This window comes from Hemicordylus capensis, chromosome 16 (assembly GCF_027244095.1).
Source record: "Hemicordylus capensis ecotype Gifberg chromosome 16, rHemCap1.1.pri, whole genome shotgun sequence".
Lineage (NCBI taxonomy): Eukaryota > Metazoa > Chordata > Lepidosauria > Squamata > Cordylidae > Hemicordylus > Hemicordylus capensis.
The window spans coordinates 12,109,766-12,133,388 of record NC_069672.1 but is presented as its reverse complement, the minus strand read 5'-3'; the positions used below and the strand labels follow the sequence as shown (position 1 = coordinate 12,133,388).

The 23,623-nt window shown below is 46.3% G+C and overlaps 2 protein-coding genes across 7 annotated transcripts in view; both read left to right on the top strand.

The window, feature by feature from the left end:
* The window catches only part of SCNN1D (sodium channel epithelial 1 subunit delta), a 41,331-nt gene extending 34,553 nt beyond the window's left edge, over positions 1–6,778 (top strand). For 3 of the 4 annotated variants that reach the window (XM_053281562.1, XM_053281563.1, XM_053281564.1), the window contains 6 exons: positions 373–430; positions 1,027–1,082; positions 2,054–2,129; positions 2,455–2,858; positions 3,582–3,626; positions 3,952–6,778. In XM_053281562.1, the coding sequence (XP_053137537.1) occupies positions 373–430; positions 1,027–1,082; positions 2,054–2,129; positions 2,455–2,858; positions 3,582–3,591 (604 nt within the window). In that variant the 3' untranslated portion in view covers positions 3,592–3,626; positions 3,952–6,778. Of the gene's footprint in view, positions 1–372; positions 431–1,026; positions 1,083–2,053; positions 2,130–2,454; positions 3,151–3,581; positions 3,627–3,951 lie in introns of all 4 variants that reach the window. The other variant, XR_008312682.1, reaches the window with a different exon arrangement.
* A 7,603-nt stretch (positions 6,779–14,381) lies between these two features.
* LOC128338584 (phospholipase A2 homolog otoconin-22-like) lies at positions 14,382–22,718 on the top strand. Of its 3 annotated transcripts, XM_053281263.1 has the most exons (5): positions 14,382–14,828; positions 15,009–15,138; positions 20,441–20,585; positions 21,618–21,724; positions 22,270–22,718. In XM_053281263.1, the coding sequence occupies exons 2-5, from the start codon at positions 15,111–15,113 to the stop codon at positions 22,413–22,415; spliced, it is 426 nt and encodes a 141-aa protein (XP_053137238.1). In that variant the 5' UTR covers positions 14,382–14,828; positions 15,009–15,110; the 3' UTR covers positions 22,416–22,718. The 3 variants fall into 3 exon arrangements, with proteins under 3 accessions (XP_053137238.1, XP_053137236.1, XP_053137237.1); XM_053281261.1 differs by having other exon boundaries at positions 14,382–15,138; XM_053281262.1 differs by lacking the exons at positions 14,382–14,828; positions 15,009–15,138 and adding an exon at positions 19,088–19,445.
* The last annotated feature ends 905 nt before the right edge of the window (positions 22,719–23,623 follow it).

Genomic DNA, 23,623 nt, shown 5'->3' with positions numbered 1-23,623 from the left:
TTAACCAATGATTTCAAAGAGGTTTTCCGAGAAAACCAACCAACCAACCAAATAAATAAAGATGGCTCTCTGTCCCCAAAGGGCTCACAATCTTAAAAACAGAAACAGAAGGTAGACACCAGCAATAGCCACTGAAGGGATGCTGTGCTGGGGTTGGATAAGGCCAGCCGTTCTCCTCCTGCTAAATAAAAAAAGAATCGCTATTTGAAAAGGGGCCCCTTTGCTCAGTTAGCTAGGGTATAATCCACAATTCTTGGATTCTTCAGGAGGCCAGGACAAATTTCAAACTGATTTCTATTCGCAGTGGAGGCGTGAATGGGCATATGACAGTTTTTGAGTGCACGCGTAACTGTTGTTTGGTTCTCTCCACAGGGAGACAGTGTACACACTTTCGGCAGGATACGCCAAGTGGCCCTCAGAAAGATCGGAGGTACGGACTTGATAGAGCTCTGAGGAGGGAAGTTGCTACCATCCATGCAGAAATCCCAGAGAAATTTCTCCCGGCTTCTAGAAATTTGTTTAGAACATTCTCAGATGTGTCTCTGTGGGAAGAGCAATGACATTTGCCTCAGATTCTTCCATACTTCTTTCCCTCTCTAGAGGTCGTAGCTCAGCAATAGAGCCTCAGCTCCAAGTAGAGCTGGGAGAAACTCAAGCCTGAAACCTGGGAGAGCCACTGCCAGCCAGTGTAGACAATACTGAGCTAGATGGACCAAGGGCTGACTCGGTATAAGGCAGTTTCATCTTACAGATCTCTCAGTGGCAGAGCGTCTGCTCCACTTGCAGAAGGTCCCAGGTTCCATCCTTGGCAGCATCTCCAGGTAGGGCTGGGAGAGACGCGTGCCTAACACAAGAGCTGCTGCCAGTCAGTGTAGGCAATACTGAGCTAGACAGACTAAGGGCCTGACTCAGTTCGGCAGCTTCCTATGCTCCTATGTCCCCGTAGCCCCATCGCCCTGATCTTGCTCCCGTTCCAAGGAGAGAAACTGAGAATCATCATTTGGCATTTTGTCTCTTGTCTTTCAGAATTGGATCTACGCAGCTTTGCAAGCCCAGAACAACTACAGCACAATCAGCAACAAGTGAGTCACTAATTTTGGGTGGTGATGGGGGCGGGGGGATCAAATTTCTCAGGGTCAAGTGAGGCACAGCAGGGGACCAGTTCCCGAAACGCCCACTGTCTCTGTCACTTCTCAAAAAGGACTCCCGAGAAGAAGTGATTCAGATCGGGGCCACAGGACCGAAAACGTAAGGCAGTGCTGCACAATTTTGACCCTCTGGCTGTTTTTGGACTACAACTCCCATCATCGCCAGCCACAGCGGCCAATAATCAGGGATGGTGGAAGCCATAGCCTGACATCTGCAAGAGGGCTACAGTTGTGCTGTCATGATTTAAGAGCACCATGCGTTTTCCTCGCCGTGGTAATCACAGGAGGAGGAGATGGTGCTGGATCAGGGCCAGAACTTGGAGGAAGGTCTTAGATCCTCCCTCCCGCTCCACGCACCATAGCCCTTGCCCACACCACCCCCCTGCTAACATGGAGGGAAGGGTTGGACTCTCCTTCCCCGCAACCTCGCCCCATGTCCCCTATCCAGACTCCACGGCCCCTGTCGAAACCACCCACCCTGTTGTTGGGGGGAGAAGGCGCTAGACCAGTGTTCTCTGTAACAGGGATCCCCTGTGGGCCTTCCAGTTAAGGACCCACCCTCCTCGCTGCACCAAAGCCCCTACACCCCAGGGCTGCTCAACTTCAACCCTCCTGCAATTGTTGGCCTACAACTCCCATAATCCCTGCCTATTGGCCCCTGGGGCTGGGGATAGTGGGAGTTGTAGTCCTGCCCTATACAGACCACCCTACTAAGGAGCTTTGCAGTCACCGGCCTCCATTGCCACATCAAGTGTAGCCTCTCATTCCATTACAAACCTCAGGCCCTTGTGGCAAAGGATCTTTGAGACCTAAATTCCTTTGAAAGTCTCCTAAGCAAGATTTCCCCCGGAGCCAACGGGGCTGTTGGGAACTCAACCGTACCAACCTGTTTTTGTCCTCTGCAGGAGCGACATTGCCAAAGTGAACATTTTCTACAAGCAGTTGGACTACAACTCTTGGGACGAATCGCCTGACTATCCCGTAAGTCATCTCTTTTCACTCTCTGCCTTCTGCAAACCCTTCCCTCCGCAATCCATCTGTTCTTCCCAGAGCGGCCCCATCTCCTGAGGGGAAGATCTTCCAGCACTCACACACACATAGTCTCCTATCCAAATGCAAACCAAGGCAGACCCTGCTTAGCAAAGTGGGCCATTCATGTTCGGGACCCTGAGGCCAGCTCTCCTGTAAAAGCCTGATAAAACCAGTCACTTAAAAACAGCCGGAGATGGAAAGATTTCCCCCCCTCAAAGGCGGGTGGGATAAAGGGAGCGTTGCCGCTAAACCCGTGAATTGGATTCCTTCCTAGGTTTCTCTCGCCATGTCCAACATGGGCAGCCAGTGGAGTCTCTGGTTTGGCTCGTCCGTGCTGTCGGTGATCGAGGTCTTTGAGTTTGCCCTAGATGTTGCCATCTTGTCCCTTATCTACTTCTACAAGCGGTTGCGGGCCAAGAAGCACCGGATCAACCACCTCCCTCCGGTCCCAAGCGTAAGCTTGACTCTGGAGAAATACCGCTACATGGAGGAGGGCCTGACCCGGAGCCCTAACACGGCGAAACCTTATGCCCAAGAAGCCAGCGACAACCAAAGAAACGGACTTCCTCCCTACCCAAAAGATAACAAGTGCCGATTTCCGGAATTATACTCAGCAGGCGTGGTGCTCAATGGCTTTAAGCATCGAAATGACCACTCTGCAGACACAGACACCAATAGGTAATGCTGTCTCCTCCAGACAAGAGAGATACCTTCAGAACGCCAGTTTCGACCTCCAGAAGTGCACAATACACCGTTCCTGAGAACTATCCCTTTCAGGAAGGCTTGTGGCCAGTAGAGGAAGTTGCAACCTTTGACCCTGGAAGCAGCCAGAGGTTCGGGGCTGATGGGATTGGCATCAGAGAGGAGACAATGGTCTCTTGCTTTCCCCATCCCCTTCTTCAGACTGCCCCATGACGAGTGGCTAGACTAGATGGCACCAACGCATGGAAGGTTAAGGAGTCCGTGACAAGTTGAGTGACGAAGGCCATATTGCTGGAACTCTTCCAGGCTCAGGATCCTAGAGTGTGCTTTGGAGGGTAGCAGGTCCATTGACGGTGGCCGCTCTAGCCACAGTCCTCTATGGTTTCAGTCTGGGGAGGCTGTGTTGGTTGCCGCGGCCTGGGTAGAAGAGGCTCGGGGCTTCTCATGACCAGAGATTTGGGGAAGGAGGGCTCTCCTCTCCACCACCCTCAGTTAAAAGCTGGGTTCGAAAACTGGGTATCCCTGCCGGGAGTGACTTCTGCTGGGGGGGGTCATGTGAGAGTTCTGACAATAAGGGCAATCTGAGTAGGCCCCATCCCACCAGGATTTTTAATGCTCGTGTGAACCAGCCTATTATCTGATTAGTTCCTGGATCAACTTGAAAATCTCTTCTCAATATATTTGTCATTCTATGGTTAGATCTGCCTGATGTTCAGGTCTTGGGACGAATCGCCTGACTATCCCGTAAGTCATCTCTTTTCACTCTCTGCCTTCTGCAAACCCTTCCCTCCGCAATCCATCTGTTCTTCCCAGAGCGGCCCCATCTCCTGAGGGGAAGATCTTCCAGCACTCACACACACATAGTCTCCTATCCAAATGCAAACCAAGGCAGACCCTGCTTAGCAAAGTGGGCCATTCATGTTCGGGACCCTGAGGCCAGCTCTCCTGTAAAAGCCTGATAAAACCAGTCACTTAAAAACAGCCGGAGATGGAAAGATTTCCCCCCCTCAAAGGCGGGTGGGATAAAGGGAGCGTTGCCGCTAAACCCGTGAATTGGATTCCTTCCTAGGTTTCTCTCGCCATGTCCAACATGGGCAGCCAGTGGAGTCTCTGGTTTGGCTCGTCCGTGCTGTCGGTGATCGAGGTCTTTGAGTTTGCCCTAGATGTTGCCATCTTGTCCCTTATCTACTTCTACAAGCGGTTGCGGGCCAAGAAGCACCGGATCAACCACCTCCCTCCGGTCCCAAGCGTAAGCTTGACTCTGGAGAAATACCGCTACATGGAGGAGGGCCTGACCCGGAGCCCTAACACGGCGAAACCTTATGCCCAAGAAGCCAGCGACAACCAAAGAAACGGACTTCCTCCCTACCCAAAAGATAACAAGTGCCGATTTCCGGAATTATACTCAGCAGGCGTGGTGCTCAATGGCTTTAAGCATCGAAATGACCACTCTGCAGACACAGACACCAATAGGTAATGCTGTCTCCTCCAGACAAGAGAGATACCTTCAGAACGCCAGTTTCGACCTCCAGAAGTGCACAATACACCGTTCCTGAGAACTATCCCTTTCAGGAAGGCTTGTGGCCAGTAGAGGAAGTTGCAACCTTTGACCCTGGAAGCAGCCAGAGGTTCGGGGCTGATGGGATTGGCATCAGAGAGGAGACAATGGTCTCTTGCTTTCCCCATCCCCTTCTTCAGACTGCCCCATGACGAGTGGCTAGACTAGATGGCACCAACGCATGGAAGGTTAAGGAGTCCGTGACAAGTTGAGTGACGAAGGCCATATTGCTGGAACTCTTCCAGGCTCAGGATCCTAGAGTGTGCTTTGGAGGGTAGCAGGTCCATTGACGGTGGCCGCTCTAGCCACAGTCCTCTATGGTTTCAGTCTGGGGAGGCTGTGTTGGTTGCCGCGGCCTGGGTAGAAGAGGCTCGGGGCTTCTCATGACCAGAGATTTGGGGAAGGAGGGCTCTCCTCTCCACCACCCTCAGTTAAAAGCTGGGTTCGAAAACTGGGTATCCCTGCCGGGAGTGACTTCTGCTGGGGGGGGTCATGTGAGAGTTCTGACAATAAGGGCAATCTGAGTAGGCCCCATCCCACCAGGATTTTTAATGCTCGTGTGAACCAGCCTATTATCTGATTAGTTCCTGGATCAACTTGAAAATCTCTTCTCAATATATTTGTCATTCTATGGTTAGATCTGCCTGATGTTCAGGTCCCTTAACCTGTGATTTCTTTTCAAGCGTTATGCAATCTTCTCTCTTGAGAACTCCGAAGGTGCTACTTTGGGGGTGGTGGGGGGGAGGGATTTCAGTAGAAGTACCTGGCTGCAGTCCAGCCCCCTATAAAAGGCGTGATCTCAGCTTCCTGTTCAAGCTCTCACGGGGAAACCAGATTCAGCTGGGCATCTCCCGGCTTGGGCCGGCATCATTTCACCGTCGTCCCTGAGTTAAATGTTAAACCGCCCACACATTAAAGAATGTACCCAAGTGGACATTTATGAGGATATGTTCTGTCTGTTAACGGCTCCGCTGGGATCCCAGGAGGATGCAGTGACATTTGACCATTCTAATTGCCGTCTCACATTGAAAATACCTTTTCTGTTTGGATAGCCGTCATTTTATACTTGAAATCACCCGTTTAAAAAAAGCGCAGATCAAGGACCATATTTTTTTAAAAACTGTTTGTGTTCTTCCTTTTACAATGCAAAGTTCAGGGGTGTTTTATGGGATGTTCTCCAGGCAGGAGAGGCAAAACAGGAGCCAGAACGCAGGACTGGCCCGAGATATTCAGTGCCCTCTCCATCCCCAGCACAGCATCCCTCCAGTGGCTGTTGCTGGTGTCTATCCTATGTTCCTTTTTTAAGATTGTGAACCGTTTAGGGACAGGGGGCCATCTTATTTATTTATTTATTTATATCGATGCCGACCGCTTCAGGAACTTTGGTTGAAAAGCAGTATACGAACATTCGTATATACTGAATATTCATATTTGAATATTCGTTTCAGAATACGCGAATATTCACACACACGAATATTCGTATACAAGAGTACGTATTTGTATATGTATTCCGATATTCGTATTTGTGTTCTGCCTTTCCCCACGACTCTGGAGGGGGATCGCCTGTTCAGAAACAACTCTTGTGAGCTCTGAAAGGGGCACAGGGGGCAGAGAGGAGGGAAGGTTGGTGATGGTGGGGGAACATTTTGCCACCCTGCTGGTGCTCCAGGAATCTGCCAACCGAGGAGACTGCCTCACCTTGCCTCATGAAAGGGCCACTCCTGTAAGTGAGGTATGAGAGACAGAATGAGTGGCAAAGTCTCCGAATGCAAGTTCATTTGGGTGGTGTCAACTGAGGCCCCAACGTCACCCCCTCCAAGTACCAAAGAGAACAAGGGTGTGCAATGGTGTCCCCTTTATCAGGGATTCCCAGATGGTGTTGACTGCAACTCCCATCATCCCCTGCTGCTGTGACTTTTGGCAGGGGGTGATGGGCACCTGGGAATCCCTGTGACTGGTGTGCAATCTACTGACATTCAACATTATAGGGCTCTTTAAAACCCTTTGTTTATTAATGTTCTTGTTCTTCTTCTTGTTATTAATATTTATATACCACTTTTTAGCAAAATGAAATGTTCTCAAAGTGGTTTCTGCAGAAAACGATGATGCATATGGATGCATTGGTAATGTGAATATTTGACTGTAATTTATTCCGGATGCATGCACGTACGAGCGAGAGAAGGAAGTTGGGAAATGACTTCTGTGTGACATTCAATAATGGATTTTTCTTTTATTGTATTGTTTTTTCCTCCCTTGCCCTCGTTTTGAGAATGCAATCAAGCAACTTGCACTACATATTTTGTAATCTTCCGATCGTAAAATGCCATGGATACCTTTTCATATGTACCAGTGTCTTTTTTCTTGGTCTTTTGAAAACACCTTGGGGAAATGGTGGAAGTTATCTCTGGGAACAGAGGTCCTGGTTTAGGAGCATAGGGAGCTGCCATATACTGAGTCAGTCCCTTGGTCCATCTAGCTCAGCATTGACAACACAGACGAGCAGCTGCTCCTTCCAAGGTTTCAGGCAGGAGTCTCTGTCTCCTAGCCCTACCTGGAGACACAAAGGATTGAAACTGGGACCTTCTGCAGCCAAAGCAGATACACTGCCACTGAATTACGGCTCTGTCCTCAAAGGTGGCATCCATGGGTCTCCCATCCAGGAACTGACCACACCAAGCCCTGCTTAGCTCCAGCTCCAGCAGCATCTCCATGCCTTCTGGTGGGAGGGGAACTTTCGTTCATGTCCGTATTCCTATTCAGGTGTCGTGGTTCAGTGGTAGAGCATCTGCTTTGTATGCAGAAGGTCCCAGGTCCAGGTCCCTGGCAGCATCACCACTTTGGTCTGGGAAAGACCCACCTGAAACTCTGAAGAGCAGATGCAGGACCATTTGAGTGTACACAATGGTCCAACTTTTGTGAATCCTTACCTGTGCCTTACCTGCTCTCCTTTTTTTTAAAGTTCCAGGTTGACTTTCCCTAAAAGGGCTTGAACCGCGCTTCGAACCGTAGTTTGGTCACATCCCTAACCGTAATTCAGCTGTGACGTGACGACGACGTCAATCTTGTCTTGACAATTTTCATAACTCTTTAAGAAGGAAGCCCAAATAGCCGCCAACAAGCCCCATGGCTACGGTGACGCCTACCTCCCAAATGCCTCTGCCGCCAAGCCCGTCTAATCCCCCTTTAAACGTTTTCCCTGGAAAACAATGGTGCCAATTATCACCAAAAGCTTGACCACTTAATCAACAGACCCACCCAACAGCCGCCCCCAACATTCCCAGATCTATAAGCCGAGAAGCGAGGAAGAACAGAAACTCTTGTCCAAGAACATCGGCACAGAAGCGATGTTTGGGTTTTCCCCATGGGTGGTGGTGTAGTCACAAATTCAGAAGTGCAGGTCTTCTGTGACAGCCCCCATAGCCACACCCACCCTGATAGCCACGCCCCCATAGCCACGCCCACCTCACTACACTCACCCCAACTGCCTTGCCCCCATGGCTATATACCCAGCTTAGATAGATGCAATAATTTGAGAGGGGGTTCTGTTCCGAGAAGCCAAAGACAGTTTCCTAACCCTATAGAGCTTGAACCTCATGTGGTTCTTTACCCAGAAAATCAGTCTTCATCATCTGCTGCAGAGGGTAGAGGATACCCCCATGTAACAGACGAAAGGAAGAATGGTAATAAAATCAAATTGTATTACTGGGGTGGTGTGGGTTCAAATCCCCGTTCAGCCATGAAATTCATGGGGTGACTCTGGGCCAGTCCCACCTCTCTCAGCCTGAGCTACCTCACAGGGTTGTTGTGCGGATAAATGACCCTCGCAGGGTTGTTGTGTGGAGCCATGTACACAGGGCTCAAGGGCTCCTTGAAGGAAGAGCGGGGCAGAAATCTAGTAAGTAAATAATAAAGAGCAAGTACTGCTTTACACAACACGTCGTTAAATGATGAAATTAGCTGCCACAGTATGTAGTGATGGCCAACAATCTAGACAGTTATGGGGCTATCAATGGTTACCTCCCCAGTCCTAGTCCAACACTCTAACCACTACACCACACTGGTTCTCCTTTTTAATTTTATTATTTGTTTTATTTATTTAACATATTTCTATACCGCCCAAAACTTACGACTCTGGGCGGTTTACAAGAAAAATGACAACACGGAAGTTGAAACAGCAGAACAAATAAATGACAACCGAGAAATCTAAACATTGGCTAACATAAAGGACGGCAAAAAGTTAAAGCATTACAACCATTTAAATTTTTAAAATGATATCTTAAAACAGTGTTAACATTATTAAAACGGTATTGAATTGAGAGCCTGGGTGAACATATGCACCTTTAAAGACTTTTAAAAAGTTGTCAGAGATGGGGAGGCTCTTATTTCAGCAGGGCGCGCGTTCCAAAGCTTTGGGGCAGCAGCGGAGAAGGCCCGTTCCCGAGTAGCCACCAGACGAGGCATTGGCAACTGCAGACGGACCTCTCCAGATGATCTCAATGGGCAGAGGGGTTCACTTGATCCACATTTGGCATAATGTAGTACACCTCTATTACGCTCCTGCTCCCCTGCCCTCTTTCTAAACTAAAAGGGCCCAAACATTTCAGTCTTTCCTCATAGGGGGAGTCGCTCCAACCCCCTGATGATTCTGGTTGTCCTCCTTCTCTGCACATTTTCTAGCTCTACAATATCCTGTTAAAAGTGTGGTGACCAGAACAGTCTTCAAAGTGTCATCACAACATAGGTATTACTATGTTAAAAGACTTATTTTCAATCCCTTTCTTAGTGACCCCTATTTATTTATTATTTATTTTATTTATTCAATTTCTATACCGCTCATCCAAAAATGGCTCAGGGTGGTTTACACAGAGAAGTAATAAATAAATAAGTTGGCTCCCTGTCCCCAAAGGGCTCCCAATCTAACAAGAAACACAAAATAGACACCTGCAACAGTCACTGGAGGTACTGTGCTGGGGGTGGATAGGGCCAGTTACTCTCTCCCCAGTTACTCTCTAAATAAAGAGAATCGCCATGTTAAAAGGTGCCTCTTTGCCAGGTTAGCAGTCCCCAGCATGGAATTAGCCTTCTTCGCTGCTGCTAAACACTGAAGCAAACATTATGGCCCTTGAATTCTTCTCCGACTCAGATTTCAATCCGAGCTGGAGAAGAACTTTGCTCCAAGTCCAGCTCCAACCTTCGCTCCAAATTTCACTCTGAAAATTTTGCCTGCCACTGTCTGCACCTGAATTCTATCATACGAGAAGCCCAATGTAGGTCACCTTGATGTTTTCATTTGAAATACTTACACCACCACTGATTACATCATGCTGGAATTTCCAGGGTTCCAAAGAACCGACGTTGGCTGCCAATACGAGTTATAAGAAGAGTCACCGACAACTGCTGACTCTGCAGTATTATTGAGTCTTCCCGGAGGCTGCAACACCAGACTTGGCCCAAGCCAATGATGAGCTGCTTAGATTGAACTTGTAGTGGGGAGTGAAGTTGGAACTGGATTTGCCTAGGGTGGGGTGAGGCAGGTCAAAAGGGAAGGTCTGAGCTGTGCAGGAGCTGGAGATGAATCCCAGAGTTGGGATGGAGGATTGTTGGCCAACCGAAGAAGATGAGGTAATAGACAGTATTGCCTACAGTGGCTGGCAGCAAGGTTTCAAGCTGGAGTCTTTCCCAGCCCTACCTGGAGATGCTGCCAGGGAGGGAACCTGTGACCTTCTGCACGCAGAGCAGGGGTTCTGCCACTGAGCCCACCCTCACCCCACCCCTCACAAAAAGGATCATCTGAAGCTGCTCTTTACTGAGTCAAGCCATTGGTTCATCTAGCTCTGTATTGTCTACACTAACTGGCAGCAGCTCTCCAAGGTTTCAGGGCAGGAGTCTTTCCCACCTGTCTTTTCCCACCAGGGCAGGAGTCTTTCCTACCTGGAGATGTTTGAACCAGGGACCTTCTGCATGCAAAGCAGATGCTCTACCCAACCCCTGCACAGCATCTGGTGTCTACCTTCTATTTCTTTTTAGACTGTGATGCTCTTTGGGAAAGGGAAGCATCTTAATATTCTTCTTATTCTTTTTCTATTTAAACTCCCTTGATCTCGTTTTCAGTGAACAGCCATATCTAGATATTTAATTCTCTTAAATGTACCCATCGCTAATCCCATGCATGGCAGCTCTCGCGAGAGTTCACAAGCCATTGACAGATAAGATAGCGATGGGGATGAGGGAGTTTTAAAATTATATTAAAAATTGGGGGGGGGGATTCTAAATTATAGTTAGAACTGCTTTATATCAGATCTCTAAGGGTCAATAAACCATAGTTTCTTCTCCTACTACTATGGTTTATTTCAAGCACGTGGACTGAGATCTAAAACTAGGTTTGAGTTGATATGTTAGTTCCATCCAGTGTGATGTCTGAATCCACATGGTGGTTTAATCTCAATTTGGTTCTGTCGCTCTGTCCTCAAAGGACTCTCGCCCAGAGAAATAAAAGTCTGGATCATAGGAGGGAACGAGAATAGATAGAACCCAAACAAAACATAAAATGCAAAACCAATCAAGCTTGGATGATTGTCTATGGCACCCATCCAGATTTGTTAAGTAAACCTCTGTGAAATAAATCACAATTGCCTGCAATTGCTGAACCCACCCAGAGAGCGAGACAGGCAGATCAACATGGTTATGGAGAAACACAAATTGAGATCCCAAAGGTTATGAACTGCAAAAAGTACAGTCTGTGACATTTCTCTGTTTGCAAAATGATCAAACACCTGTTTATGGCGATTATTGCAGGGGACTATAAGGACAATACAGGCAGATGTTAACCAAACAAAAAAAGGAATGAACCCACTTACTAAACTTTGGTGCAATAAAATACATGCATATTGAGAAGCCTTGGTTTTTTGCTTCTTCTGGTGTTTCCAAAAAGGAAAAGGGAAAAAATACCAATCAGAAAATGACCTGAGCTTTCTGGATTTCTCTTTTCACAAATTTGAGAAGTGACTGTGGCTACAATAAGTAAATGTTTTGATTGTTTTAATGTTGTTTTTAGAATATTGTTTTAAAATTTTAAATTGTTGTGTTCTAAATTTCTTGGTTTTGTTTTGAACTAATACTTTACTTTCATTTTTATCTTGTTGTAAACCGCCCAGAGACATAAGTTTGGGGAGGTATAAAAATATGTTAAATAAATAAATAATAAATAAATCATATAAGGCAAATAGATAAATCAGATATAAAGTGTATTCAGCAACGCAAGTAAGAACAATATACTACATCCAATGAAAGAACTAAATAGATAAACAGTACTCCGGCAACCACGATGTTTTGAGTGTGTTTTTAAAGTATTAATGAAAGTTCATATATTCTTCCAAGGATATCTCTAAAATCTTCTTCAAAATTTCGGTGCTGTAGAATGCATCTTTTTCATGGGAGGCCGCAGGGCTTCTCCTGTGGTGTGGCAACTCTCTTCAAAGGTTTCTGATAGACATACATACATACATACATACACACTCATAACTGAAACATTTAAATTTGCATGACATGTTACTCTAGTCACTGGCTTACATGCAGATTACGTTACAATGGAATACTCCCATTGCAATTCAAATGCTTGTCCCATAAGAGATTGAACCCAGGACCTTGTGTATGCACAGCAGATACTCTACCCCGGGTCACAGCCCCATAGGAAGCTGCCATTTACTGAGTCAGACCCTTGCTCCATCTAGCTCAGTATTGTCTACTCTGACTGGCAACAGCTTGCCAAAGTTTCAGGCCGGAGTCTTTCCCAGTCCTACGCAACATTTAAAGAGAAGCAGAAGATCATGTTCTCTGAATCTTGGTTTGTTTTGCGCTTTACATTTTGCTTGGGTTCTCCCCCTTATCCTTCCCTCCCATGATCTGGACTCTGGTCATCCGGAATCCTGCCTTCCCTCCACCTCCCCAGAAAAACAGGACTCAAAGTGGTGATTGAACCACTCGAATCGATTTGAGCTCAAAACTGGGTCATTTTGATTCGAGCTCAGAACAGGCCCATTGTTTTAAGGGCATTTATAAATGGGCTCAAAACACTTGAAATGGCCCATTTTGAGCTCGAATCGATTCAAACTCGAATCGATTCAAGCTCGAATCGATTCAAGCTCGAATCCATTTGCTCATCTCTACTGTATATTACAATGCCCTATTTAGTACATTTCCACAGCATGTCAAAACCCAGAAGGAAACTAAGAATTGGGAAAAGCGCCAGTGTCGAGAAGGCTTGGCTGTTGATGTCCTTAAACTTAGTATCACCAGATACCCAGCAATTGGTATCCTAGGTCACCGTGCCCATCTCTAGAACGCCGAGTTCAAATGAATCATTGCCAAGTGAGTCAAGACTGATATTAACATGTCCTGTGTACATCGTGGTGAAATGGTTATGGACACATAAACAGGGGCACCTGCAGGCGAGAGGGAGGCACTGGCAGAATCTATGAAACGTGTGTGTCTGTGTGTGTGTGTGTGTGTGTGTGTGTGTTGTTTTAACACAAAAAAACTGAAGGGAAAAACCAAAGGGGGCAAAAATAAAACCCACCCCAAACAGCCCAATGTGACTGAGTGGAACAGAATGTTTGCAGACTCAGAGGACATTTAACAGACAACCAGGTGGGTGGAGCTAGGGGGAATGAAGTGGGGATGGAGGGCTTGAACAAAACAAGCAGAACATATATCAGCTTGTAGAATACTCCCTCAAGACAGTCACAACCCCTCCCGCTTCTGAGGGGTGCCTAAACTTTCACTGTGCTCAGGCACAGATTCGGGTAACACGTGCACTATATACTGCAGCTTTTTATTGAGGGCCCATACTTGTACTGGTTTTACTGTACACAGTAAAAAAAAGACACAATAAAGTAAACCATGCCCCACTGTTGCAACGGTCCCTGAACTAGAGCGCCATGTGCGTTCATTGTCAGGAGTTTTGCTGTATCTACCCTCCAGCACAGCAGACGGACATCAAATCTTGCCGTGGAGAACGCTCTTGGTGGTCCAAGAGCACAAGAGTGGAGAGAAAGTCAGCGGGTGTTGAGCTAATAGTTAGTCTCTAAGCCCTGATTTTATTAGAAGAGACTCAGATCTTTTTGATGTTCCATGTCTGGGAGAGGGTTAGGCTTCTCATATCCCATGGCCGTCTTGTTAGTACTAGTTGTTGGCTTTGCGATCTTCCTCCTTCACACCCCTCGCATTGTACATGTTAAGAGGCACTCACCAGAAAAAAAGGAGAGCATCAAAGAGTATTGAAGTTACATGGCACCTTTTTAAAGTGGCAATTCTCTTTATTGAGCAGGGGGAGAGCAACTGGCCCTATCCATCCCCAGCACAGCATCCCTCCAGTGGCTGTTGCTGGTGTCTATCTTATGTCTCTTTTTAGATTGTGAGTCCTTTGGGGACAGGGAGCCATCTTTATTTATGTATCCTTACTTCTCTCTGTAAACCGGTTTGGGGACTTTTGTTGAAATGCGGTATATAAATATCCATAGTAGTAGTATTACAAAAAATTTGTCACCTGTATGAAAGCATTTGTGCTGCTCTTAAAGCCTTCATCTTGGCAACTGTATATTTGAAAGTGTAGCTCACATGGCCATTCAAATCTACATTTAATGTGGGTTATCGACATTAGCGTGCTTGTGCGAAATGCCGCCAAGGTGGCTTGTGGCCCGAGGCGAATCTGAGATTCCCACCTTGGTGTGGGTTTCACACCACCACGATCATGTCCGTCGCCCTCGTTAAATTGAAATCTGAACGATCGTTTGAACCAGGCCCAAGAAACCAGTTATGACCAAATCAATTCGGCTCCCATGTTGGACAAAAGCCATCAGGACACCGAAAAATATTGACCTCAGCGAGAGCTCTCGGAACATTCCGGAACAGCCAAAAGTTCCTCCCAGTGGTCCCCATGGAGATGTGACTCACAGTGAGGAGTACCTCAGCAATTACCACAGCACGGAAAAAGAACACACACTCCTAGGCCTTTCACCGATCTCATGGCCTGTCTTTCGACGTTCTGTGTGACCCCAAAGGCCTGTTTGGGGCAGAAGAATCTAGTAAAGGGAGTCGTCATTTTGTCCTCAATAAGAACCATAATAAACCACCGCTTGCGGAAACAGGAAATGTTTGAAATTGTTAAGGCAATTGTCCCAGCTCTCGGGGACAATTGCCTCAGGAAATAGAGTGCTGGATTCCTTTGTTTTCGGATAACATGCAGAATGCCTTCAAGTTACCCACCACTCAAGGAAACATTGCTTCATCTTCAGCTACTTCGATGATACTTGTCCTCATGTGGAGGAAATCCTGCTTCTGGCTTCCCTTAAGAAAGGAAGGAAAGCTTATTACACAACCCCCCAAAATCGGTGGGCCGATCCGCGGGAAGATGGCCCACAATGCTCCGTCTCAACTTCGCGTCCATGCGAGGCATTGTGGGCTCTACATCATTGGAAGCTTCCTGGACTGTCACAAGTTGGGTTCGGTTTTCATTGTGTTCGGTTTCTGTTGACGAAATTCACGAAAGTATGCTTTGTTTCCTTCTACAGAAACGACGAAAGGCAAGAGGGCACCGAAAGGAAGTGGAGCACACGCGGTTTCCAACTTCCTATAAACAGCATCCTCTGGAGGTTACCTGGGGACTTGCAGGCATGTGGCTGATCCAGATGGTAGAGTCAGGTCTGAATGATGTAATGCCATATGATGTGTACACACCGTAAATCCCCCTGAGTTATGTGGGGTTGGGGAATCCCCAGCTAAAGCACTTGTTCTAATGCCTCATAATAATATAGTAATGAACACAACAATGGGCTGTACTCTCAAATGCTAATACAGTTGGTAATTTAGTCGAGATATCAGTCCCTGCTTCCTGCCACCAGCTTCCTCATCTTAGGAACTGGGGCAGAGGAGATGGAATTGGGTCAAAAAGACCCCTTCCAAGGCAGACCAAAGGCCTATCAAGTCCAGAATCCTGTTGCCCACATGGGCCACCAAATCCCACCACCACCAAAGAAGCCCACAAACCCAGCAAGAAGCCATGACCAACTGGTCCTATCAATTTCAACAAGACTTCTGTTGAGTAATTTAGTCAGAAGCCAGCATGGTCTTTTCTGTGGGGGCACCCATATCTGGGGTCCTACGGGAGTTGATTTGCTGCAGACTTTTAGATTCTTTCAGGCGTCAAGGGTGACTTGCTCAGGCCTTTTAGGGATCTGTTGTAATGGAATGCTCATCTGCTACAGGTGTGCAGAACCGTTTGGATCAAACCAGGTTCAATTTGAACCAGCCTGGTTTGACCGGTTCGAACTCGAACCAGACTGGCCTCAAAAAAAGGCAGCCAGTCCAAGTATGAACTGGACTGGGCCACGTTCTTTCCCATCTCTAGGGGTGTAGAACTTTTTAAAAATCATCATGAGCATTAACCGCCCCCAGATGAGACTGACTGCCCTAGTTATCTCATGGACTAATTGAAACTTTTGCATGCCAGTCTTTGAATACCCGGGACCTGGCTGCATGATATAACACTCATGAAACCGTCACTCCTGCTCTAGGACTTTCTCAATGTTTTGATGTCCAGACCTCCTATAACTCTTTGACTGTTTTTCTGCCTTGAGAGCCTCAACTGCCTTGACCGGTTGCTGGAATTGATGGGCAGAGATAAAACTGTTTTGCTTCAGGGTCTCTTCAGGAAGAGACCCTGAAGCATGATCCAAATCTTGTCCTCTAGTCAAACACTTCCTTCTGATTACAGACTGGTTACCTTTACGCCTGATAGTTGCTCAACATTTCTCCTGCTCAGAAAAGGCCATGATCTCAGCTGACGAAAACACCGAGACCTGCTCATTTTTTTGTATCGGTGTTTGTTGTCGTTAGACCCACTGATCACCAGTAGATAGAAATAGAAAAGGAGGCAACCTGTTATTATCAACCTGTCCCATTCCTTTCCATGATTCATCACAGCAACCTGTAATTAACAAGGGAATAGAGGGATTGTCCGTTTTTTGGTAAGAAGTCAAATCAGAATTTTAAAAACCAAATGTGGAGTCTTGCAAAAGACTGCTCCCGGATCGTCCCAGAGTCTTGCCCTGGATCGTTCCTGAATCGACCTGTAGTCTTGTCCTGGATCATTCCTGGATCAGTCTGTAGTATTGACATAGATCATTCCTGGATTAGCGTGTAGTCTGGTCCTAGATCGTTCCTGAATCAGCCTGTAGTATTGTCCTGCATCATTCCTGCATCAGCCTGTAGTATTGTCCTGAACAGTTCCTTTGCTGGTCTGTAGTCTTGCCTTGGATAATTTCTGGATCGACCTGTAGTGCACACACAAAACAGTGTGAAGATAACAATGTCCTTCATCTGGGCCATTGAGCAAAAGAGATCTACAGAGGTCTTGTTAATTTGTTTTCTCTTGATACCTTCCTCCCTTTGACACCCAGGAAAGACACACCACTCTGGAATTATGTGATATGAAATGATTTCAGTCACTGATGCAGTTGGAGTGATGTAATGACCTAGAAGCAGAGCCACGAATTCTCTAGGTTGAGTCATGGCTGTGAGCTCACTAGGCTGCCATTGGTAAGCCACTTTCTTTCGTGATCTCAGCCCCTCTGCTTACAGATGTATGTTCAGGATAGGGCAATAGCTCAGTGGTAGATCCCCTGCTTTGCATGGAAACGGTCACAGGTTCAATCCCTGGCAGCATCTCCAGGTTGGGTTGGGAAAGACCCCTGGCTGAAATCTTGGAGAAGCCGCTGCCAGTCAGTGCAGACAAGACTGAGCTAGATGACCCAAGAGTCTGACTCAGGTTGGCAGCTTCCTATATTTCTATGTACCACCATGTTTAACAATGGGGAGAAAAATGGGGGAACCAAAAGGTAAAAGGTGAACATGGGCATATGAAGGTGAACGACAACCAGGCCAGCTGTTCAACATGCCTGCTACTCAGCAGCCATTTTGCTGCTTAAAAAACAACTTCTGATTTTTTCATCTATAACATAACAAAGACGTAGTGCCTACAATACAATACAATGCTATACAATGCATGATTCAGAAAATACGACGATACAATAAAATATGAAACACACAAAACAAATAAGCAAAAGCTTCAGCACAATTAAAACCAAAGAGGACCTACCGAATACCTCTGTAACTATAATTATACAAATGAGGCCTACATCACGCAGAGTAAGTTATTTAACAGTACTACTCGGGAGTTTCTCTAGGACTACTCCACTTCAGTAGGGCTTCCGTTGTGTGATTTAGTCAGCCATCACATTACTGATTGTGTCATTCAGGGGGTTCTCAAACACAGCCCCCAAATGTTGTCAGACTACAACTCCCATCACGCCTGCCATGTGGGCAGGAGATGATGGGAGTTGTAGTCTAACATGAAGCTGGGGACCCATGTGTAGCGGATTAAAGCCTTTGTCTCAGAGCACACTCACGTGAGGGGAAGAAATGCTGAATCATCCCTGCTGAGCTGCCTGCCTAGCTCCTAAAACCATTCTGTATTATCGGTAGGTTCAAAATGCTGCCGCCAACACCCCTTTTGGCCACAGAAACTCTCTGTGCTTGGGGTGGGATAACCCAGAAAAAACTCTCTTAATTTGGCTCTTGGACAAGTACAAAACATCTTTCACATGCAATACTACATGTGGTGAGAAAACGGATAGCTGATAACTGCCGAACATTTAAGGGCGTGTTTGCACCAGAGAAGTCCTCCTTTGCCCCCCCACTTTCCTGAGTTAAAAACCAACTCAGAGAGGCTTGAAAAAAAGAAGATATTCCCTGTAAGATATCCCCTTCAGGGAATGGAGCCCCTCTGGGGAGAGCAGAAGGTTTCAAGTTCCCTCTCTGGCAGCATCTCCAAGATAGGGCTGAGAGAGGCTCCTGCCTGAAACCTTGGAGAAGCCACTGCCAGTCTGTATAGACAATACTGAGCTAGATGGACCAATGGTCTGACTCAGTATATGGCAGCTTCCTATGTTTCTATGTCCCTAAAAGAACTTTTTAAAAAAACAGTTTTATTCAAATAGTACAGACTGCTTCCAACTGAGACTTCTAGCTTTTAGATATAGTTAAGAATACTTAGTAGGGTTACAAAAATAGATAAACAATAATCGAACAGAATCAGGAATATGCAAAAGCACACACCAAAGAAACAGAAATTCTAACGCAAACTCTTACTAAACCATTTTCTCCTGCCCTAAACTTCTGAAGCCACTAACCTTGGCTTCCTTTTTTCTTGAACTCACCAAATTCCCGTTGAAAATTGAAGCTTCCTGCCCTCCTGTCTTTCAAGGACCTGAAGAGTTATTCTCCTGCAGTCATCTTCCATGGCCACATGTCCTTCTGAGCACCTCCAGCCTAGCTTCTTCTAACAAGGAACTCCCTTCTTCCTGGCAACAGCTCTCTATGTCCCACCCACCTGGTGTGCTGATTGGATGAGCCCTGGAGATCACCAGCCTGTCAGTCAAGACAGGGTTCACTTCCAGTTAACTCTTTAGGGGGAGGGGAGGCTGATCACTACACCACGTTTGAGAACCCCTGGCAGAATTGGATTTAGTGTTATCCATAATATTGGGAACAAGAGTCCATCTTTCCAAGAAGTACCACTAGTAATTCTAAACATTTTGCAAGCTTTAAAAAGAATGAGCAATAGTCATTGGTATAGACTAGGCCGGGACAGGTTGCACTAGCAACATCCCACTGATAAAAATATCCTGATGTGTTCAGTGCCCATGATTAGGTAATTGTGGTTTCCAGCTTTGTTTTGGCTTTGGTTTTCAAGTATAATTATTGTAACGGGGTGGGTGGTACAGTAAGACAGAAACATCTGGTTGGGCTTGCATATAAAGGCAAGTGGAAAACTCAGGGAAAGAGTGAAGAACTGTCTCAGCTGTGGGAAGGCAAGACCTCAGTCGATCTCTTTTGCCCCATGGCCCAAATGAAGGACATGATTACCTTTGCATTGGTGATTGCGTGCAGTAAGTGAATCTTTCTTTTTATAGTGGTGACAAGGCAACAGGCCAGTCCAGGGCTAACTAGGAGCTGATCCAAAATGATCAAATGGTGCTGCCAGTCGGTGTGGTGACCATACCGAGCTAGATGAACCAATGGTCCATCTTCATATCTTAATCAGGAGCATCTGTAGCTCAGTGTCAAAGCTTGCAAACAGAAGGGTCCAGGCTCAGTCCCGAGAATCTCCTGGCAGGGCTGGAAAAGACCCCATCTGGAACCCTGGAGAGTTGCTGCCAGTCAGTGCTGCCAGCCAGTGCTGACCCTTGGCTAAATGGACCAAGGGTCAGACTCAGTAGGCAGCAGCTTCATATGTTCTTTTGGCTTTCTCTTTTTTAATAGGGAAGTTTCATACTCCGTGGTAGAGCTTATCTTCTGCATGTTTTGCACATGGAAGGTCTTAGATTAAATCCTAGCAGCCCCAGGTAGGGATAGGAAAGACCTGGTCTGAAACCCTAGAGGGACAGTGGTACTTCATATGTTCAGCAGGGGCAACCATGTTAGAGCAAATGGCTTGCACGGAATAGGACCCAGGTTCAGAAATGGGAATCTCCAAGTAGGGCTCGGAAAGACCCTTCTCTGAAATATCTAGAGAGCTGCTGCCAGTCAGAGTAGACAATTCTTGAATTAGGAGGGCCAAGGGCCTGATTCAGCAGGTAGCTTCCTATGCAGCAATGTGTTATGAGGAAGGACAGTAGCTCAGAGGAAGAGCCTGTGCTTTGCCTGCAGAAGGTCCCAGGTTCTTTCTCTGGCAGCATCTCCTTGTAGGACTCGGAAATATTCCTGTCCAAAACTGCTGCCAGTCAGTGTAGACCGTACTGAGCTCGATGGAACAAGGGTTGGGCTCAGCTGGTGGCATCTCAGTCATTGCCCTTCTCCACCCTGTCACCGCGTGCTCCTTTGAATCAATTGCTACCTTGTATCCTTTTCGGCTCCTCCTCACCTCTGATGGTTGCTATTTCAGTCGCTGTTCCTGTGATCAGCATCGCCCCTCAGTTTGATGAAATGATCCGTCTGAGCACCATCAACTACAGCCTGGCCAACTTCAGCAGCTACGGTTGCCACTGTGGACCAGGAACGCAAGGATTTCCCGTGGATTCCATCGACAGGTGAGGCTCACCCGTGATGCCGTCTTGCATTTCCTCTCTCTGTGCTGGAAATATTTAGCACATTCTTATTAGAGATGTGCACGAACATCTCATTTTGATTTCAAACCGAATTCCAAAAATTTGTTTCAAATTCGGATCAAATTCGAACCTCATCCAAAAATTTGATTCGAATTTGAATTGAATTCAGATCAATTCAACCCTATTTGGTACCTGTTTTTTAAACCAATCAGGAGGCCTGAATGGTTTGGAAAAGGTGCCCAGGCTCTCAAATCGAATTCAAATCGAATTTCAGAAATTCAAATCAAATTGCCCTTTTAAGGGGTGATTCAATACGAATTCAAATCACTCAAATCATCCAGATTTGAGTCAAATTGATTCACATTCAAATTGATTTGCACATCCCTAATTTTTATACTGCCTCATATGTAAGTCTCTGGGCTGTTCACAATCTAAAAACACAACCATTGCACAATTAACACTATTAAAACAATTTAAAATACAGAAAAAACCCTCTCAAAACTTAAAGCTTTAAAATTATGAACTAAAAGCCTAATAGACATGGAAAGAAAATGGGAGTGTGTTTTAATCTGTGTTATTGTTAATTTGTTTCCAATGTGGCTGGTTGATTGGTATGTAAATATTGATTAATGTTTGCATTTGTTTACGGTTTTGCTTCTGGTCAGCAATCAAAACACAGATTCCTTCCATTCCTTCCACTACAGCTGACATTATGCATCCTTTGCTAACTGAACAATGAGTTAAAAAGTGGTGGTTTTCTTTATTTAGCAGGGGGAGAGCAACTGGCCCTATCCGTCCCCAGCACAGTATCCCTCCAGTGGCTGTTGCAGGTGTCTATCTTATGTTTCTTTTTAGATTGTGAGTCCTTTGGGGACAGGAAGCTATCAATATTTATTTATATCTATGTAAACTGCTTTGGGAACTTTTGTTGGAAAATGGTATATAAATATTCATTGTATGTATATCGGTATGCATTGTCAGAAATGTCTCAGTGTTTCCCTATCTAACTCTCAGGTGCTGCCACAGTCATGACTGCTGCTACAACAAGGCAGAGATGTTCGGGTGCAACCCCCAAATCCACACATACCGATTCTATGCCCAGAGGGATAAAATTAAATGCGGTGAGTTGCAGGTCTCAGACCAGTGAGATGGTCAGAACTTGCAAATGTTGGCCAGCTGCTTTGCATGCAGAAGGTCTCAGGTTCAAGCTCTGGTATCTCCAGACAGAACTGGGGAAGACTCCTGTCGGAAACCCCGGAGAGCTGCTGCCGGTCAGTGATGACAATACTGCTGGACCAAAGGTCTGACTTAGTAAGAAGGCAGCTTCATTTAAACACATTGAGGCGGTAGCTCAGTGCTAGAACATCTTCTGTGTGTTCAGAACGTCCCAGGTTCAATCTGTGCTCTCTCCCGATAGGGAAAGACTCCTGTCTGAAACCCAGAAGAGCTGCTGCCAGTCAGTGCTGACAATACTGAGCGAGCTGAACCAAAGGTCTGGCTCAGTAGGAAGCAGCTTCTGACATACATAACAGGGTGCAAACAGGGTTTTCACTATCTTTCTAACCCAAAACTGATGAATGGGCGTGTGTGTGTGTGTGTGTGTGTGTGTGTGTGTGTGTAAAGAGGGCAGCCCGTTGGAATGACACTCTCCCGTCTCTCTCCGCAGTCAAGTCAAGGGACCGTTGTGAGAAGCTCGTCTGCGAGTGTGATCAGAAAGCTGCCAACTGCTTCCGGAAGCACCTCTTCACATACAACGTGCAGTTTAAGAACCACCCAGCTGCCAACTGCAGGGCACAGCGGCCATTTTGTTAAGCCAGGTTTCTGCAGTAACACTGTGGCTGCCTCTAACCCATTGGTGGGAAACCTCAGCTCTCCAGCCATTGTTGGACTACAACTCCCATCATCCCCCACCGCAATCGTTTGTGGCGGGGCCTGATGGGAGTTGTAGTTCAACAAAGGATGGCGAGCCAACGTTGCCTACCTCTGGTCTAATCTGTCTCCACCATATTGCTTTCTGTTTCGGGAATAGATTTCCCCAGAAACCGCAATGGCTAAGATTTGTGTGCAGAGTGCTATCATTAGGCTGAGATCAGGTTATTAAAACTGTGCATTCAAGTAGAGATTAATAAAGATCTTATCACCGCCCTGAGTGGTCATTTATGTAGAACTCGGCATGCAGCATGCTATCTTGTACAGAATCTGGATTGCTAGCTATCATAATTTTGCTTATCAAGCCGAACCGTGCTGTAACTGCCAGGTGTTTTGGCATGGTTGCTGTGGATTTTGTGACTTGGCCGGGTTCTGCAATCGTGATGTAATATATTTTATGGTGGGAGGATTAGCGTTTCTGATTTTCATTTGTTTTACTGTTCTAGGCAGCTCTGCTTTATTACATGTGTTCTTTTAAAATCTTGTAAACCGCCACGTTTTTCTCATTTTTCTAGGAATCGGAAAGGCAGAATATGACTTTCCTAAACAAATATAAATAACGTGGCTGACCTCCAGACTACATTGCTCAGTAGTACTACACTGGAGTAACTCTACTTAATTTCCATAGGCATTTTCAGGAGGGATTTAGTCTGCATGCCAGACAGTAATTTGAATTCCAAGGACAACCAAATTTCAAGCTACATCTAAACGTTCTGCTAAAGTTAAATCAATCAATCAGTTAATCAGTCTAGAGTGGCAGGCACTTGCCCAAGACAACACTGGGTAGAACTCAAACCTATAGTAGCTCTGAAACTCAGAATATGTTAAGCAAAGATTCAACTTGCATGCCACCCCCCAGATCTCCAGCTTTAACCTTAGAAGGCTACTCTTCCGTGACAATGTGCGCTCTCTCTCTCTCTCTCTCTCTCTCTCTCTCTCTCTCTCTCTCTCTCTCTCACACACACACACACACACACCCCTATCCTTCTCATCTTGGACTGAGAGACACCACCTGTCGCACCTAGGACGCTTGACTAGGATCCCTAGTTGTTCCTAGTAAAGAGACACTTTACTGGGATCCCTAGTTGTTT

Bases quoted from the DNA above. Each gene is read 5' to 3' on its own strand.
- LOC128338584 (XM_053281261.1), top strand. From the start codon at position 14,859: ATGCTCCGTCTCAACTTCGCGTCCATGCGAGGCATTGTGGGCTCTACA. The intron at 20,586-21,617 runs GTGAGGCTCACC...TCTAACTCTCAG, and splicing joins CCCGTGGATTCCATCGACAG to GTGCTGCCACAGTCATGACT. The intron at 21,725-22,269 runs GTGAGTTGCAGG...CTCTCTCCGCAG, and splicing joins GAGGGATAAAATTAAATGCG to TCAAGTCAAGGGACCGTTGT.